Here is a 17,434-nt window from a genome sequence, read left to right as displayed (position 1 = left end):
TGAGGTATGCTGATTACATATGCAATGAAGTTGCTCATAAGTCAAGTCTAATTTTTGTGAACAGTTTCAAAGTAACAATTTCAAAGAAACCTTACAATTAAAAAAAACACGACGACTTAATAATGAGCACAAAGAGTTGATGAGATGACTTGTTTAAATAGGGTAGTTACTTGACACTAGAATAGTGGTTCAAATTCAGCTGAAAGTGAAAATATGTTCACTGAAAACTTCAGGGAAAATTTCTTCACTGAAAAACTTCAGTGAGAACACTGGCGTAGAACGCCATGGTCCAGTGGTTACGCTGTGTGACTCATGTACGAAGGTGCGTGGGTTCGAACCCGGCCAGGAACGTGGTGTTTGTGCCCTTGGACAAGACACTTACATGTAGCTACAATTGCCTGTCTCCACCCAGGAGTATAAATGAGTACCTGTGAGGGTCGAGGACCGATTGAGCGCTGATATCGGCTGCCGCGTGGTCCCATGGCCTGATGAACGGGGTAATAATTGTAAAGTGCTTTGAGATCGTTGATACGATGGATTACGATGGATACAATTAATATTATTATTCCAAATGAAAAGGGTATGATTATTATAAGTAGAAGTATCGTCCCTGAGAGTGGATAATCCGCAGAATATGAAGAAGAGACAAGAAGGAATCCCTGCTGTATCTACCATGTATCCTTCTACTTGACCTTCTGCCCTTATCTCATTGCAAGCAATTTCCTGTTAAACCTCCCCGTCAAATACAAGCTTCAGATATTAGGGATCATGTTCTACAAAAACAAGTCTGATTGTAAGAGTTCCCTTGGAGAGAAAAACATGCACCGTTTTTGATCACATAATTCATATGGTAAATTGATTTTGAAGGTGTATCATAGTTTTGTGAAAATTGATTGGACATGTGTCAATCATATGGTCTTTAAGTAAACAAACTGCTTAATTTTTTACTTATATTAAGACTATGCGATGAAGCAATTTTTAGCATTTTCCCCCGAATTAACTCAGATTAAAAAAAAAAATTCTTTATGTATACGTCAATTCTTTTTCATTGCTTCTTTATTAGTTAAAGGGAAGATACAACATTTGCAAACATCGCAAAACGAAATGATCAAATTATCACGAAATACCTTACTGGATTGTTAGGGACTGACACTCTAAAGCAGTGATGTAGTGCCTTGATGCTGGGCCTTGGCCTTAAGGCTGCCTTAAGGCTGGATTTTAGGGCCTTGGCCTTGGCCTCGAGGCTTGAGGGCTAAAGCCTTGGCCTTGAGGGTTCAGGGCCTTGCAATTTTGAGTCAAGGCTCTTCAAGGCCCATAGATTTTTGCATTTTCCAGATAAATCTGTTCGAAATTTTGCTGTTACCATTTTAATCGTATTACGATGGAGGAGGGAAGCACCATATAGATTTGTGTGTTGGGCACACTTCCACTTTTATAGCATCACATGTTGTTACCATTGTAGTAGATTTGCTGCAACAATATTCCGTACACTTGTGGGGCTAATGAGATGATCACTTTAATTGCATATAACTATGGAATAGATCTGATTGGTTGTATATGTCTCCCTGATAAGTGCTAAAGATTTGCATGTATCTGTTTTAGATAATGCTGATATTTCTGACTATGTTGGGCCAGCAAATAAACATTTCCAAAACCAGTTTCTTGGATCCCCTTTTGTTACACTTGGAAGAATTGCGTGTCAATATAGAAGTAAATAATTACTTTGTTTAGTTAAACCATATTGAAGACCTGAACTTATACTTTAATAGATACAGTGCAGTCATAACACGGTGTAAGCCTATGCGAGCATGTTGATTGCAATTAAAGAAATGTTGTTCTTCGTAACAAGCAACTCGTGATGATAAGGGCGGATCCAGGGGGGCAAAAAGGGGCCATGGCCCCCCCCCAAAAAAAAACCCCGAAACCATTTTTGTTTATGTGACGTCGTAATAAAGGCAGGCAATGAGTACACCACCATCTTTTCCTCAAAAAAACATCGGTTAAAATGGTCAGAAATTGCCTCAAATTGCACCACAGAGCATCTCGAATCCAAACATTTTTCGGGGCCCTTAAGCGGGCCCCGAAGCCCAAGCCGTAATTTTTTGACCCACTTTTTTTGGGGGGGGGGGACCAAAATTTCTTTGCCCCTCCCCCCAATTGTGTTCTGGATCCGCCCTTGCGTGATGATGTGTCACTAATGTGACTATAATTAGTTCTATATCAGTGGTCATTTCATAAAACAGGGCCTTGGCCTTGGCCTTGGCCTTGAGGGTGAAGCCTTCGCCTTGGCCTCGAGGCTTGAGGGTCAAAGCCTTGGCCTTGGCCTTGAGGGTCAAAGCCTTGGCCTTGAGGGTCAAAGCCTTTGCTCCAACACTGCTCTAAAGCATCCTGTAAAATCGTGGCTCCTGGTGTGCTGACATTTTCAAGAAAAATTGTATTTCTCCAACGCTGGTCGGCCAACCAGCGTTGGAGAAAACAGATTTTTTTTTCAAAAACTGCGCCTAGTTTTTCATAATTAGTTATTCCGCATTTTCTCTGCAATTGATTACACACCTGTGGGTACAAGCCCTCTAGACTGATTCTCTGACCTTACAATTCCCCAAAGTCTATAAATTGCTCCGATTCATCTTAAGTGGGGTCAGGGAACCAGACTACCAGAACATGATTGGTTTTCTCGGTTTTTCCAGCATCTACAAGCCTTAAACGTGAAACAAGTCATTTTAACAATATTTGCTATGACATACTTATCCTTCAAATATATTTATTTCTGAAAATTGCAGCAAAAGCAAATGTTGTACAATCCCTTTAACCTTTACCATAATAGTGATGATTTAAATTGCATAGGTAGCAGCTTATTTTTAAGTCTTACAGGCACCCCGCTGATACATTGCTTCATGGTGTGCCACTAGTCATCTTCTTGTGCACACTCATTTACTCTGATTTCACTGCTTGTTTATGTCTCGCTGATGAATATTTGCCTCAATATGCACATGTAGTGGCTCGTGTAAATTGCCAGCCTACTGCCTTAGTTGTTACTTTGCTTGTGATTTATGTGCCTCGATATTGAAACCTGCATAGCAGACATACCCAGGACTAGAATTATTAGCTTGGCTGTGGACAGATCTCACACATATCTAAGAGATATTGTTTAGCTACCAAAAGATAAGCAAACAGAGGTTCTTGATCAAAGAAGAGTCCGGATGAAGAGCCTTTTTTTAGAGCAGGAAATTCGAGGCTATAAACAGCTTGATTGGAAATGGTTTACTGCCTTTGGCCTGCAAACTGAAGTAACTCTGACATGTTTTATGACAGCTCCAACGTCATTTGAGGCAGCTTCTTAATTTGTCTCTCTCAGTCTTATAAACCCCAGTGTTTTTTTATAATGTTTTTTTTTTTTTTTTTTTTTTTTTTAAATTTAGGAAAGAAAAGAAAATATAATTAATTAATAGGATCTGGTTTGCCTGTGGTAGGATGGCTTTCTAGAGGTGCTAGTCACCTGTTCGATCTTGCCACTCACTGGCTTAATCCGTACGTATTCTGGCATAAACACTTTTTTAAATTATTTATTGAAATTGTAAATTCTCTGTATTTTTTATTTGTGATTCTGTATATCTTGTAATTATTTTTTTTATATCAGCCAGTGGAGAAGAGTAATAAAAAAAAAAAAAAAAAAAAAAAAATAATAAAGATAAAAAGCAAGGATTTATGATTTCCCGCATATGTCTATATGAATGCTAAGTCATCTACCACAATAACTCTGCATTTCCTCAAATTGTCATCAGCTGCAGTTCTTGGAACAACAAAAGTCATAATAAATAAATTCCTCTTTGCAATGATGATGATTTCTGCTACTGGAGAGAGTATAAATGAAGCACTGCTTATACAGAGGAAACGGAATGCAAGATCAAAACCGTTAGTAAGTCAACACATCAATAATTGTGTCAAATTACAAATGATTTTGATGACTTTTTTGTATGAATTTGATAGTAACGTAAACTAGTCACATTCAAGAAAGAATAACAGATGATGTTATGAATGTAAGTTTGCTCCTGTTATCAAGGTTATACGGAGTCAAGTGCCTGAATTTAAATGTCTTCCTCAAGGATACCAATACCATAAGCCCCTTCTAAAGTAGAGCCTTCAACCACGTAATATTTACATATTTTCCCCTGAGACTTCTTCCTAAATACAACATATCATGTTGATTTCCTTGGCCCAACACCTGCAAACGAGACCAGGGTACCGCATTCATCATAGAGACATAATTTAGCAATTTTCAGGGCAGTTTGTCTATACATCATGCTACATGTAGTGTTACAGGCTAATACAAGCTCAAATCATCTGCTTCTTGATGTTGGGAGTCTTATAATTACCTGATGCAAGTAGTTTTGGTTTGTTAGCGCTGTGGAAGCAGAGATTATGTAGGGTCAGAGTAGCCAGCTTGGACACATCATCATTGGCTGATTCACCCAAAAGAAGCAATAACTCTAATACATCTGAAACGATAAATATATTGCAATTTTCCATTATTTATTATCATAAAGCAAGTGCACATATCTTAAAGGGAATGTACAACATTTGGTTTTGCTGCAATTTTCAGAAATAAATGGATTTGGAGGATTAGAATGTTATAGCAAATATTGTTAAACTGACTTGTTTCACGTTTTGGGCTTGTATATGCTGTAAAAACCAAGAAAATCAATCATGTTCTTGTAGTACGTCTGGTTCCCTGACCCCACTTAAGATTATAAACGGAGAAATGTAAAGACTTTGGGGAATTGTAAGGTCAAAGAATCACTCTAGCAGGCTTGTACCCCTTCACAGGTGTGTAATCTATTGCGAAGAAAACGACTAAATATGAAAAATTAGGAGCTGTTTTGGAAAAAAGCCAGTATTTTTCCAAAGCGGAAAAATACAGTTTTTCTTGAAAATGTCAGCACACCAGGAGCCACAACTTTCCAGGATGCTTTAGACTGTCAATCCCTAACAATTTAGTAAGGTATTTCGTGATAATTTGATCATTTCGTTTTTTGATGTTTGCAAATGTTGTATCTTCCCTTTAAATAAACAGGTACTCTGGTTTAATTTAATCTATTTGGCTGCCACATTGATGATGAACCATCCGTTTTTGCACATATGTGATTTCATGTCCAGATCAACCGCGAGTCAAATTGAAAACCATGTGAATAGATATTTCAATCATGCAATTTCAAAAGGCCCATTTGGATTTGCACCTCTGAACATTCCAATTTGCCAGAGCTTCCAGCTGCATGTTTGGTCATTCCAATATAGGTCTCGTTCAAATGACGTCATTTCCTACAGAACAGCCACGTGCATGGGCACTTTGTGCGTCAACTTGCATAATGCGCATCAGCTGCGTCGTACTTCGACCACATTTCGAGCAACAAGCGCGCATGTTTGGAACATTTTCAACACTGCTCAACAATGCGTGCTAGACTGAGTAAAATACGTAGTTGCAGTTCTCCTACAGAAATGGCCGTCATTGAACGAGCCCTATTAAGCCAGCATTTGTAAAACTGTAAGCAAAGGAATTCAAAATAGGCCTTTGCCGCTCATTTCAGGTTTAGCATTAATTAACTCATCTCCAGGTTTCCTCTTTATAGGAACTGTTTCTCACACGGTTTATGAAATGAAACCTGTATAAGGTTAAGTTAAGGAGAATACACAAGAAAGTGTGGATTCGTAATTTTAGAATTCACGAGGCGCGAACACATACACATACTCTTTGTGCTTAATAGTAAAGCAGTGAATATATTCATTGAAGCCTGTTAGCTTATATGCTTAAATGCTCAATCTAGAAGAAAACAGGGAAATTTCTTTTCACAAACGTTCATTTCCCCCATCCCTCTTAAAACCTAAAGATGCCATTGCCAACTACACTGGGTAGGCATTACATTCACTGTGTGGACTTCCGAACAAAAGAGGTCCACATAAACCAGGAAGGGGGGACGTTGTGTGGACTTAGGCGAGTCCACACAGTGTTTCCCCATTTCTGGAAAACAGGTTTAGAGGCATTTTTGGGTGAGGTTTATCTGTGGCAGAATGAAGAGAAACACTAAAGGGAATCATAGAAAAAAACTTGGGTTGAAAGAGTTTTCACAGCTTGAGAAAAATGAGTTTTTTCACTGGTTTTTTTTTAACTACACGAAACCAAGGGAACGTCCATACTTGGTATGTAACGTAAACATGTCTGTACATGTATAGGCAGCATATTGGCTAGCAACCTGCTGTCTACGGGTATTGAGCACTTTCAACAACTTCCATAATATGACAGCTGCCACTCTATTCTATTACACATCTTGCCTGCTTCATTTGTTGCCTTCATACATGTACCTTATACATATCGTTTCGGTTTGCGGTAACACCATGTGGTAATAACTACTGCTAAGAAGATATTTAGTTCTGAAAAGAACATATTATCAACTTTCGCTAAGTAGTTTTTGTTCTGATGACTGACGATGACTAGAGCAGGCTAGTCGAAACGTTGAGACCAAAGACAAGTTCTTTTAGAACTTAAAGCAGGACTGTTCTTTATCAGAACAAAAACTACTTAGCAAAAGTTGATAATAAGCAGGACAAGTTCTTTTCAGAACTAACTATCTTCTAAGCAGTAGTTATTACCACATGGTGTTACCGCAAACCGAAACAATACCGATACTCCACCATGCAAAGCCTCAAATCTTATACCTTATACATGTTTACATAGGTCTGGTTTGGTCTATTGTATGACCAGAGGGGAAGATATTAATAACAAGTTTGACTGGTCATAATAAACCCATTCCACAACCCTGGATGACCTTAATATTCTACTTATAAGAGAAACAGGAAAACCCAGAGGCCTGTGTTGGACAGCTTGTAATGAGAACACCCTGGCAATAGGTATGGTCAAACTGTAGATGCACAGTATAAAAATACAATGGTACATCTGCAGAGGCAGGCTAATGGTTGAGTAGGTCTGGCTTGGAGCAACCTCGTCCCCAGTGCTTACTTTATTTCCAATGTCGTTTCCAATAGTAAGCCCTGGATAGGAAACTTTCTTCCTGTATCCTGATTCGATACCGCAATTTGCTAATAATGGATTTATATCGTGTAGTTGGTGTTGTTATTTTCAACGTGCATTACTTGTTTTCACGATCATTGTAATTATAACGTCCACGCCTTCTCAATAATACTCCTTTTCTTTCCAGTTTGCTCATATTAATTTGAAATGTGATACTGCATATTGGCGGACCAGCTGTAACATTTTAACTTCCAAAAACATTTGTGTTTTCATAACTCACGGCGCGAAGAATTGATGCTGTTTTTACCCTAGACACCGCATACAAAAACATACGCTAATGTAACGTACATGCAGGCACCAGACTATTCCTCATTTGCATACGTGTTCAAAAATCTTGCACATGCAAATGATCCAATAGCAGGGTGAGAGAGCAGGTAGTGGTGGGCGCGTACTGCTCGACACCCTGGGGACGAGGTTGGGCTTGGAGTGTTTTGGCAAGAGTTGAAACATTTGGAAGCCGCTCATTTAAGCTGGATGGAAAACAGCAGGTGGGTGTGTTTACAACTGCCCCCTCCCCCCAACTGAGCCCATGAGGGGTATGGGTGACCAACTAAATTTCAAACTAAACTTGGTACAACACCAGTAAAAAAGGTAACAGGATGCAGTGATATACATCTGCTATTCCGTGAATTATAACTAATTAAAAAAAGCGAGTACCTTCTTCAAGGAAACCTGACTCATTTCAAACCACATCCCTAGTTCCATAAATCCTCACCGGTTACACGAAGGGACGGGCATGTGGATTTTGAAGAAAACTGTTTTCGAGATAGTCGCAAGAGAAGTTTCTCCGTTTTTAAAACAGCAAAAACTACTACTTTGCAACAACTTTATGCAAAAAGGAAATCCGGACGTAGTTCTTTGATAGGTAAACTTTAATTTGAACCCAGTAATTATAATTAATAGAGTGGTTAATTAGCCAAAATTAATTAGTAAAGATGCCTGTCCCTTCGTGAAAGCGAAAATCCAACTGTTCCACATTTACACCCTTCTTGTTTAATGTGCTTTTCCATAGGGAAGGGTGCGTGTGTTTGATTACGCGCGCGAAGCTGAGAATGTAACAAAGATGTCCGTCCCTTCGTGAAAACGAAAATCTTCGTTGACCTACTTTTACCGCCTTTCCATGCAATACGTTTTGTACGTGTTCACGAGGGCAGGCAGGCAAAATGCAATTATTGAGATGCCTGCCCCTGACGTCATGAATGTTATTCAGGAATTAATGATGTTTTGCTTAAGGAAACATGTCAGAATGCTTAAAGGGAATATACAACAGTTGCAAACATCGAAAAATAAAACTACCAAGTTTTTACGAAATACCTTACTAGGATGTTGGTAAAGGACAGTCTAAAGCATCCTGTAAAATAATGGCACCTGATGTGAAGTCATTTTCAAGAAAATGGTATTTTTGTATACATTTCCAACGGTGGTCGGCCGACCACCGTTGGAAAAACCTAACTATTTTTCAACTACTGCTCCAAATTTACACTTTTTTCGGTCCAAATTTTGTTTGCTATTGGTTACATGTTCATGAACGGGTGCAGGCCAGCTAGACTGGTTCCCTTACCTTACAATTTTCCGGCTTCTATAAATTGATCCATTTTATCTTTAGTGGAGTCAAGGAACCAGACTACTTGAACATTTTTGTTTTTCTTGGTTTTTCCAGCATTTTCGAACACAAAACTTCAAACATGTCAGTGTAACAATATTTGATCTATTATACTAACCCCTCAAATAGTTCATTTCTGAAAATTACAGCAAAAGCCAATGATGTACATTCCCTTTAAGTACCATGTTTTAAAGCAAAATAGGGAAAAAACTCGAAATCGAAAAAATTGTCAATTTTGACATGCCCGTCCCTTCATGAAATCGGTGACAAAATATTAGTGCAAAAAAAGCCATCTGCTGACGAGGGAAAGCCAAAGAAATGAATGGAAACAATACACTTCAACCAGAAACACTTTCAATCAGTAAGTTCCCCTGGTGTCAAAGGTTTATATCCGTACCTGGGATTCTCATGACCATCTGTTGACCCTCTGTAGATAAGGTCAAGTTGGCTAGGAGTTGAAGCCAGAGGGCTGCAGTCAGCTGCTTTCCAGTCAAAGACCTTCGACTAGATGTCTGCTTCCTCTCTGGGCACACTTGGGAAAATGTCTGCAGGAATCCACTCTGTGAAAAAAGAAATATTCAATTTTTAAAAGTAACTGAAACCAAAAATAGTGGTTTTAAATGTTTACAAAGGTATAGAACTAATGATAGCAATCAATGGGCAAGCAACATGTCAAGATAAAGCTGGTGTTACAGCAGCCGATTTCACAAAACTCATCATAACTTACGATGCATCGCAGCGCTGCAACGCATCGTATCCCTACGATGCGTCGCAGCTGCGACGCGTCCTGCGATCCATTTCTCAAGACACGTCGTAAGTGCCACGTGTCGTATGTGTATTTATAGCACAACTCGGTGACTGTTTTATGTATTAAGTCAGTGTACAGTAAATAGTCCTCTGGTATTCAACAAAGAGTTGTCGGATCTCCGCTCAAAATTTGTTAAAACGTAGGACAAAATGGCAGCCATGCGATGCAATTTTAAAGGAAAACAAGCTCTCAGTGGACTGTGTAGCTACTTTGAAATTTCAACAGCAATATTCCAGGCTAATTCATAATAATTCAATGAATTTCCTATTTACAACTTTACACACATTGCCTCGGTATTATAATCTCGTTTATGTAATGTTTATGGCACAAAACTGGCTAAAAACGGACTCTTCTTATTTTGTGACGACCACTAAACACGTCGTAGCTTGCGACGTGTTTTAAGCCGTTGTCAAGGAACTTACAAAGCGTTCAACACATCCCAACTTTCGTGAAATGGATTATACGATGCATCGCGAGTTGCGACGTGTTACACGTCGTAATTTGCGACGTGTTACACGTCGTAACTCGAGTTGCGATGCGTCACAGCGCTTCGTGAATTTGGGTGCAGGACTTGTTCCAATCTTTGTCATTTACTGTGACTCACTGTAAACATTCCTCTTTGAGCTATTCCCACGTCTTTTCTTAATTGCACACTGTTCACTGATTGTTCACAATGCATTGCATTCATTTGTATTCACTCAACAGAATCATCTGCAAAGCCCATGGAAATGCGCAAGGCAATGTGTCTGGTTCATGAAAACAAAACTTTAGTAGGTCAGAGGTCCATCTGAGATGCAACCAAGTGCAAAGGTCAAGAAATGCATACTCCAAAACCCTCACAGGCAATTGTCTGTTGTCACCTCTGTGACGTCACTAACTTCAAAATTGACGTAATTAAACCAAGGAAAGTCTGTCTTCAAATAATAACTTGACAGTATCAAGGGGAAGATCTATATTTTAACAGCAAATGTGATGTGATCAAGCTGCTAAATGAGTCGTTTGTCGACCCCGGTCAAATTTTCGTTATTACAGAATTGAAAAGAGCACAATCTCAGCATTACTGCTGTGAAAACCGCATGCTGATACCATCTTTAGTTCAAAAATGATAGAAGTTGGAACACCAAGAGATGTGATGAAGTGATGTGATGAAGTTGCCCTATTTTGGCCTGTATCTCCAAATGAAAATTCCAGACAAATGACTCATGTAGCTTGATCCCATCACATATTATAAACCTATATTTTTTTTACAAGCTGCTCAGAAGAGTTTTTTTTTACAGAATAATGTCACATTTATGACTGTCATATTGTTAAGATTTGAATTGAATGTATACAGCATGAAGGTTTACTTGTTGTGTGGAGAAAGAAAACCTTTCTCTTTACCTTCCAGAGAGCATTTCTGCATTCAGCTGCTACGATGACATTACTCAGGACTATAAATAGTCCTTTAGTCTGTTGCTGATGATCTTTGATTTGACCAATGACCTGTTTCTTCTCCCTGTCAATTTGTTGGATGATGCGATGGAGTAACGATGATCCTGTTTGGCCGGGGAGACACTGGGCTAGCGAGGAGCAGGCTGCATAAAATGACAAATACAAACATATTGTTGCTTGGCTATTATACAAATAATGAAAGTTTGTGAGTGCAATGGTAAGAATAATTTCATAAGGTGACAGATGAAATGTTCCATTCCACGGGGCAAATCCGAGTGGAATGGAACATTTCATCTGTCACTGAATGAAATTCTTCTTTCCATTGCACGAACGTGGAACATTCATTATTTGTTTTATATAACACCTGAATAAATCCTTGTCATCTGATTGGTTGACTTTTAATAGCCAATTTATTCAGGTTAAAAACTGTTTAAAAGTTCGACAAGTTCATCATATTTATATTAATATTGTAAACTGTTCAACAGGTTGAGAACAATCATATTCAATTTAGCTCGATTTAAAAAAGCGCCACCACCAGCAGCAGTGACACCGTGCAATGGAAGTTCTATTCACAGTGCAATAGAACTTCCATTGCACTGTGCGCTGCGCGCCATGCGCGTTGGTACGAATAATTTAATGACGTGATCAACGATCCACCAATCAGATGACAGGGATTTATTCAGGTGTTGTATAAAATAGACTAACAATAACTTCAATTCAGCTGGTTCGTTTTTGATGAGGAAATAAGATACAAAGCAGAAAATGCTCTAGATATATTGTCCACGGCCAAATTGAATGATTAAATATTGACCTATGAAATTATTTAAAGCCTATGTAATAAAAGCCATAAACAAGTGTTATCAGAGAAAAATACAGGGAGTAAAAAAACACAGACCAGGAATCTGGAAGCCAAGAAAACAACTAGTACCTGGGGTGCAGTTGGCTGTATACCCTGCCAAGAGGGACAGGGTTGCTGCTAGTAGCCTGTTGTCAAGGAGACACCATGACCACAGTTTGAGAAGAACAGATGTGAGCCCTGCTTCAAGGCTGGTCATCTATAATCAGACAATATTAAGTAACTGACCTTTACTATTCTAATCAAATTAGGTTTTGCCCTTCACCGACGTTTAAACACTGTATACTCAGTGTGTTACCTCCCGAGGGAAAGTTGGAAAAAATCACTCGGGTGGGACTCGAACCCACGACCTCCTGCTTTCTAGTGCAGACGTCTTACCACTAGACCACTGAGCTAAGGGGATCGGTTGAGAAGGCAGGAGGTCATGGGTTCGAGTCCCACCCGAGTGATTTTTCCAACTTTCACTCGGGAGGTAACACACTGAGTATACAGTGTTTAAACGTCGGGGAAGGGCAAAACCTAATTTGATTTATATCACCCCGACGCAAAATTCCATCATAAAATACTATTTTTATATATAAATTCATCTTTTAAACACTCACTCACAATTATAAAGACTACAACCCAATTACACCTACATGTACAATGATGAAATAACCAGTTGGAAGCAAACAGAAAATGTTCCACAAAGAAAAAAAATAACACGCCAGAAGTCACATTAAAAAACCCAAGTCCTTAAAAATGCCAAATTGATTACACTTTAATGCTTCCCAGAAAGGGTCCTTGTACTATAATCTTTGCAACATTACCTTGGCTTCCTGGCTGCCACATAAACAGTTCTGCAGCAGGCCCATTTGGCTAACGAGTTGCAACAACAAAGGCTCTTCCTGCAGGAAAAACACCCCCAGATGATTTCGTCAGTTGTCTCATTCAAACCATGCAAACATACAAAAACGCTTTGGTTGTGAATTTTTGTTGAGTGACACTCTTTTGAGATTTCATCCCATATTCGCCTGTCTTGTTTCAACCAATCCTGCACTGTTTCACTCTTGTGTGGTGCAAAACAGGTTCATCCAGGCCCAGGGTTACTTATAAGGTTATGGTTGCAGACCAGTAAATAAACTTCCATAGACCCCAATGGTAAATGCTCCCACTTCAGAAATTCGGGAAAAATACTCACAACTCTCCAAGGTGTTCGAGACACACATCAAATTAAAGCTTATTTCATCATCTTTCATTTTCTTTTCAATTTTGTTTTTGGGGGGTCAATGATGACTTTTAGGAGAAATTTCCATCTGAAGATGATCACCCCTGAAAATAGTCCTGAAGCCCATCGCCATTTTGAAAAACGATGCCTGCACTCCATTGCAAAATAGAGCGCTTTTAGGGTCCCGATTTCATCCAAATTGAACGGAACTACAAGCTCACAGTCCTGTGTCACAGTCCTGTGCACGGCTTCCACCCATATTTGTTACAAACCCTCAAGTTCATGGCCCACAGCATGCTCAAATACTGAAGATTTTGATGGCGTGCAAATTGTGATTTGGCCGGCGTAGGCCATTTCGGACCAATTTACTGGTCTGCAACCCTAGAGCAATCCTAGGGTGAAAGGGGGTGCCAAACAATGTGAACATTCACACTGGCTCAATATTTGTGTACCCCCAAGAAGCCCAAACACAAGAATGATCAGATCTATTTCATTTTGTTACCTTATTCTTGGATACTGGCCTTGGGTGCTGTAGGCATTCAACATTGAGTTTGGCATGTGTGTGTTGCATACTGTCCAAGATCGATTCAATCAAACCAGCTGGATGAGAAAAACAATACAATGAAAATGGAATCCCTATTTTGTAGTCTATATAAGAAAAAACAATAAAGGAGCAGTTTGAAAATGTTGCTTTTGAAAGAGTGGTGAAATGTTAAATCATGTAATTTTCACAGAAACATCCTTGAACAAATGTTTCAAGTACTGAAGACTGGTTACTTTTAATGGACTAATGCTTAAAGGGGCACTAGGTCCTAAAATCCCCGAAAATTTCATGTTTTTGGATTGTTTACTTAGCCCATTTCAAACATCTGGTTGAAAGGAAACCAACCTAATGTCTTACCATTCCCAAGAAAAGACAACAAAAATCCCACTTGTTTACATTGGACATGACGGACTACCAATACGTTTTTTGTGTCGTTCTCAGTGTACGATATACACGTTATGTGTCTCGGGAACAGCGGTGACCAATCACCAATGCCAAAAAAGTGGTTTCTTCAATGTCCGCAAAAGGCGAACACTTTACGAATGAAATCACAACTAGCATCCAAACAGCTCGAATTTATGGGGTCACAAAAGTGGACACCGAAATTCGTTCTCGCACGCGTAATACAGGAATAACACAAAAATGCCCAGTTGTGAGAGGATAGTTGTGTGGATGTTTATATCCTACTTTTAAATGTTATTTCCGATTAACATCATCTTGTTCAAAGCGCGTTTTGTATCCCAATTGGGCTGTTCAAGGACCTAGTGTCCCTTTAAAGGCTGACAATCCCATCTAGATCCCTTTTCAGTTGCAGAGACTCTTTTTTTTATATCGTTCTTCTTGTTCAGAAATTTTGTCGACCTATCCCCTGAATGTTGTTTAAAAATTTCATTTACTGAAAAGAGAGTCAGTATGATTTCTATCTGTTTGAAGCTACAAACCCGAGCACAAATCTTTGATAATAAGCCAGTTGGGTATTTCAACTGCGCATACGCACAATGATATGGGTCAAAGGTCATTCGGGATAATCAAATGCATATAAACAACGCTTGTGCGCTAATTACAACCAGAATGGGCATCCGTGTAACATCCCGTATCATCATGTCAGCGGTTTTATTCCGAATGACCATGGACCAGGGCCCAATTTCACGGCGCTGCTAAGCACAAAAATTTACTTCGCACAAAAAAAGTCTGGCTTATAAAAGCAGGTTACCAGCCAAAAATCAACATGATGTACATTGCTCGTGATTAGTATTCAGCTGTTGTTTGCTTAGCATGAAAATCACATGGAGTTTTGGCTGGTAACCTGCTTTTATAAGCCAGACTTTTTTTGTGCTGAGCAATTTTTTTATGCTTAACAGCGCCGTGAAATTGGGCCCTTAACTACTTCATGGAGATACCGAATGGGGCTTATTCTACACCAAGGATCAATTTAACAGAACATGTAAAGTAAGCGAAAGTAAAAAAAAAAATGCTCCCAGGGAGATTCACAGGGCCTACTATTCCCCTTGGCTTCATCTCGGGAAAATAGCACACCTTGGATCATCTAATAACAGAACTGTACCCCAAGTAAAAGTAGTCAATATTTATGTAACACCACCACATCCATTGATTCTTCACAGATTTTATGTTCATCGCTTGAAAGAGATATCCAATTCAATAAGGCCAAAAAAAAAAGTCTCAAATTTCTGGTATGCGCGCGCGTCACCGTAGCCATGTGCGTCGGCAAGATGAAATTTTTTTTTCAATAAAAGATGATGTCTCAAAACCACCAAACTCACTGGTTTGACTGGAATCCTGCTGCTGCACAATTTTAACGTGTTTTTAGATGGGGTTACGATCGAGAATAAGCTTTATGTGGCCTCTCTGGACTCCCATATATTTGCACTAAGTTTAGTCGGGCACCATTTGCAGTCATCAGCCGTCATTTGAAGCAAAAAAAAAATGGTAAAAAAAACAAAAAAGCCGCATTGCCGCACCACTTTTTGGGCGAGCTTCATACCAGAAACCGGAAACTTTTTTTTTTGGCCTAAACCAAATTAACATTTTATTTCTGTGATAATAGTGAAAAAATCTCAGCCAAAAAAAAATGTACACATGATAGTTAGTTCGTGCAGTACATGAAGGGAAAGTGGCAGCCAATAAGAGGCCATTCTTTCCATTTCTTCGTCAAGCTATTTGTCAATTCGTACCATCTATAACCCCCCCCCCCCAAAAAAATCCCCAACTGACCGACCCTCGTGATATTTTTTCATGTGAGGGCAACATAACCATTTATTTTGTGCCCGGTAAAGGTTCTAATATGTGCGTTGTACAAACTAAGCAAATTGTTACATTTGACAGCTGTTTTCTTGGCCTGGTGACTGATGGCCAACAGGTTTCTTAGAGCACAGATGATACTAGTCTTCTCTGAAGCAGATCCAGGGTTGTCTAAAGATCTTGAGAGTGTCCCATCAAAGGCTTGAAGAAGAACACTACAAAGCCAACTGCCACTTGATGCTGCACAACCTGAAGACAAAGTATGTGGCCTTCTTAAAGGGAGGATGCAGTATTTGGAACTCATCAATTGTTCTTACATATGGGCAATTCCACACTAATGGGCCCAAAAGTGTGACATTTGAGAAGACCTTTAAGTTTTGATGATAAAACTGCTATTTTGGTCTCTCAATTTTTGCTGTAAACATTGCAAGCTTTGAATAAATATCCTCACCTGCAAATGATATAACTGGTTTTGTATTTTAGAAAATATAGTGGATATTGTTTTAAAAAGTGTTACGTACGTAACAAAGGACAGACATTTTATATAAAGTCACAAAGTATGAAGCATAAAATTTAATGATCCCCTAATGTTGACTTATTTAAGAAGATGTACCCTGGAGGAATGCTATTCAGTCAAAACCTAGAAAAATCAGAGTCACTGTGAAGAATTATTTGATATTTTTTAATCAGACTGGACATTTGTCACAAAATGTCTGTCCCTGTTTGTACGTAACCCTAATCACATCATAAATTTGAAGCACCCTTTTCCTTGCAGTGTGTCTGTCCACGTTACATACATATCACACAGTAAAGATGCCTGTTATTTTCTCAAATGAAAAGATATCATCTTTTGTTTTGTCTTGTCCTAGTCATCACTTTCAACTTAGCAAGGTATAGGAAAAAACTAAAGAAAACACTAGCTCATCTTTTACTCTTTATATACAACATCCATAAAGTTATCTAATTGGCCCATTTGTGTGGAATTGCCCTTGCCCACATGCAAATGAGTTCTGCATTTTAAGTTAACAAAAAAGACTACACATACTGGTTTAAGTGAAGGTGTAATAAACAGCCACTGCTAAAATAAAGTACTTGTGCAATACTAGTTTCTGAACTACTCACACATAACAATAATGAGCAGAGAGTTGTTTTGCAATGAAGCTTACATACAGTTCATATAAAATTGCCCTATTAAACCATACAGGAAATATACTGCAATATCATGATAAGAAAGATTAACAGCATAACTGATGACAGGAATGATTTTCAACTAATCATTCAATTTTCTTATTTAGTAAGTATCTACTTTTTGTATTGGTCAGGGGACAGGTCTGGGAAGTGAAAAATTAGGATCATGCACGCAAAGATGTGAAGTGTTCAGATTGATCATCCTCACTGCCAAAAGATAACTTCTACATTTCGAACTACATAGCATCTGATGACATCATTTGTCAAAGTGTGTATTCAACAAAGAAAATCAAGGCAATGAGTGAACATTTTAAGATAAATTCTTTCTAATTTGTGGCACCTTCATGCAAAAACTGCTAATATTTTTTAAGAATGTAATGATCGACACAGAAAGGGCAGTACAACCTTTTCAACATTAGTTGCCATTCCACCAACAGCATCAGTATTTTACAACTTT

The 17,434-nt window shown here is 38.7% G+C and overlaps 1 protein-coding gene across 1 annotated transcript in view; it reads right to left on the bottom strand.

Moving 5' to 3' along the window:
* LOC119737263 (rotatin-like) overlaps positions 1-17,434 on the bottom strand; it is a 94,843-nt gene that overhangs the window by 5,087 nt on the left and 72,322 nt on the right. The window contains exons 38-44 of the mRNA XM_038211462.1: positions 15,865-16,038; positions 13,489-13,586; positions 12,589-12,666; positions 11,852-11,978; positions 10,873-11,066; positions 9,082-9,244; positions 4,374-4,496 (exon numbers count right to left, since the gene is read on the bottom strand). Of these exons, the coding sequence (XP_038067390.1) occupies positions 4,374-4,496; positions 9,082-9,244; positions 10,873-11,066; positions 11,852-11,978; positions 12,589-12,666; positions 13,489-13,586; positions 15,865-16,038 (957 nt within the window). The remainder of the gene's footprint in view (positions 1-4,373; positions 4,497-9,081; positions 9,245-10,872; positions 11,067-11,851; positions 11,979-12,588; positions 12,667-13,488; positions 13,587-15,864; positions 16,039-17,434) is intronic.

This window comes from Patiria miniata, unplaced genomic scaffold (assembly GCF_015706575.1).
Source record: "Patiria miniata isolate m_02_andy unplaced genomic scaffold, ASM1570657v1 HiC_scaffold_3, whole genome shotgun sequence".
NCBI classification, from domain to species: domain Eukaryota; kingdom Metazoa; phylum Echinodermata; class Asteroidea; order Valvatida; family Asterinidae; genus Patiria; species Patiria miniata.
The sequence above is the reverse complement of the archived record's forward strand: the minus strand, read 5'-3'. Positions and strand labels throughout refer to the sequence as shown.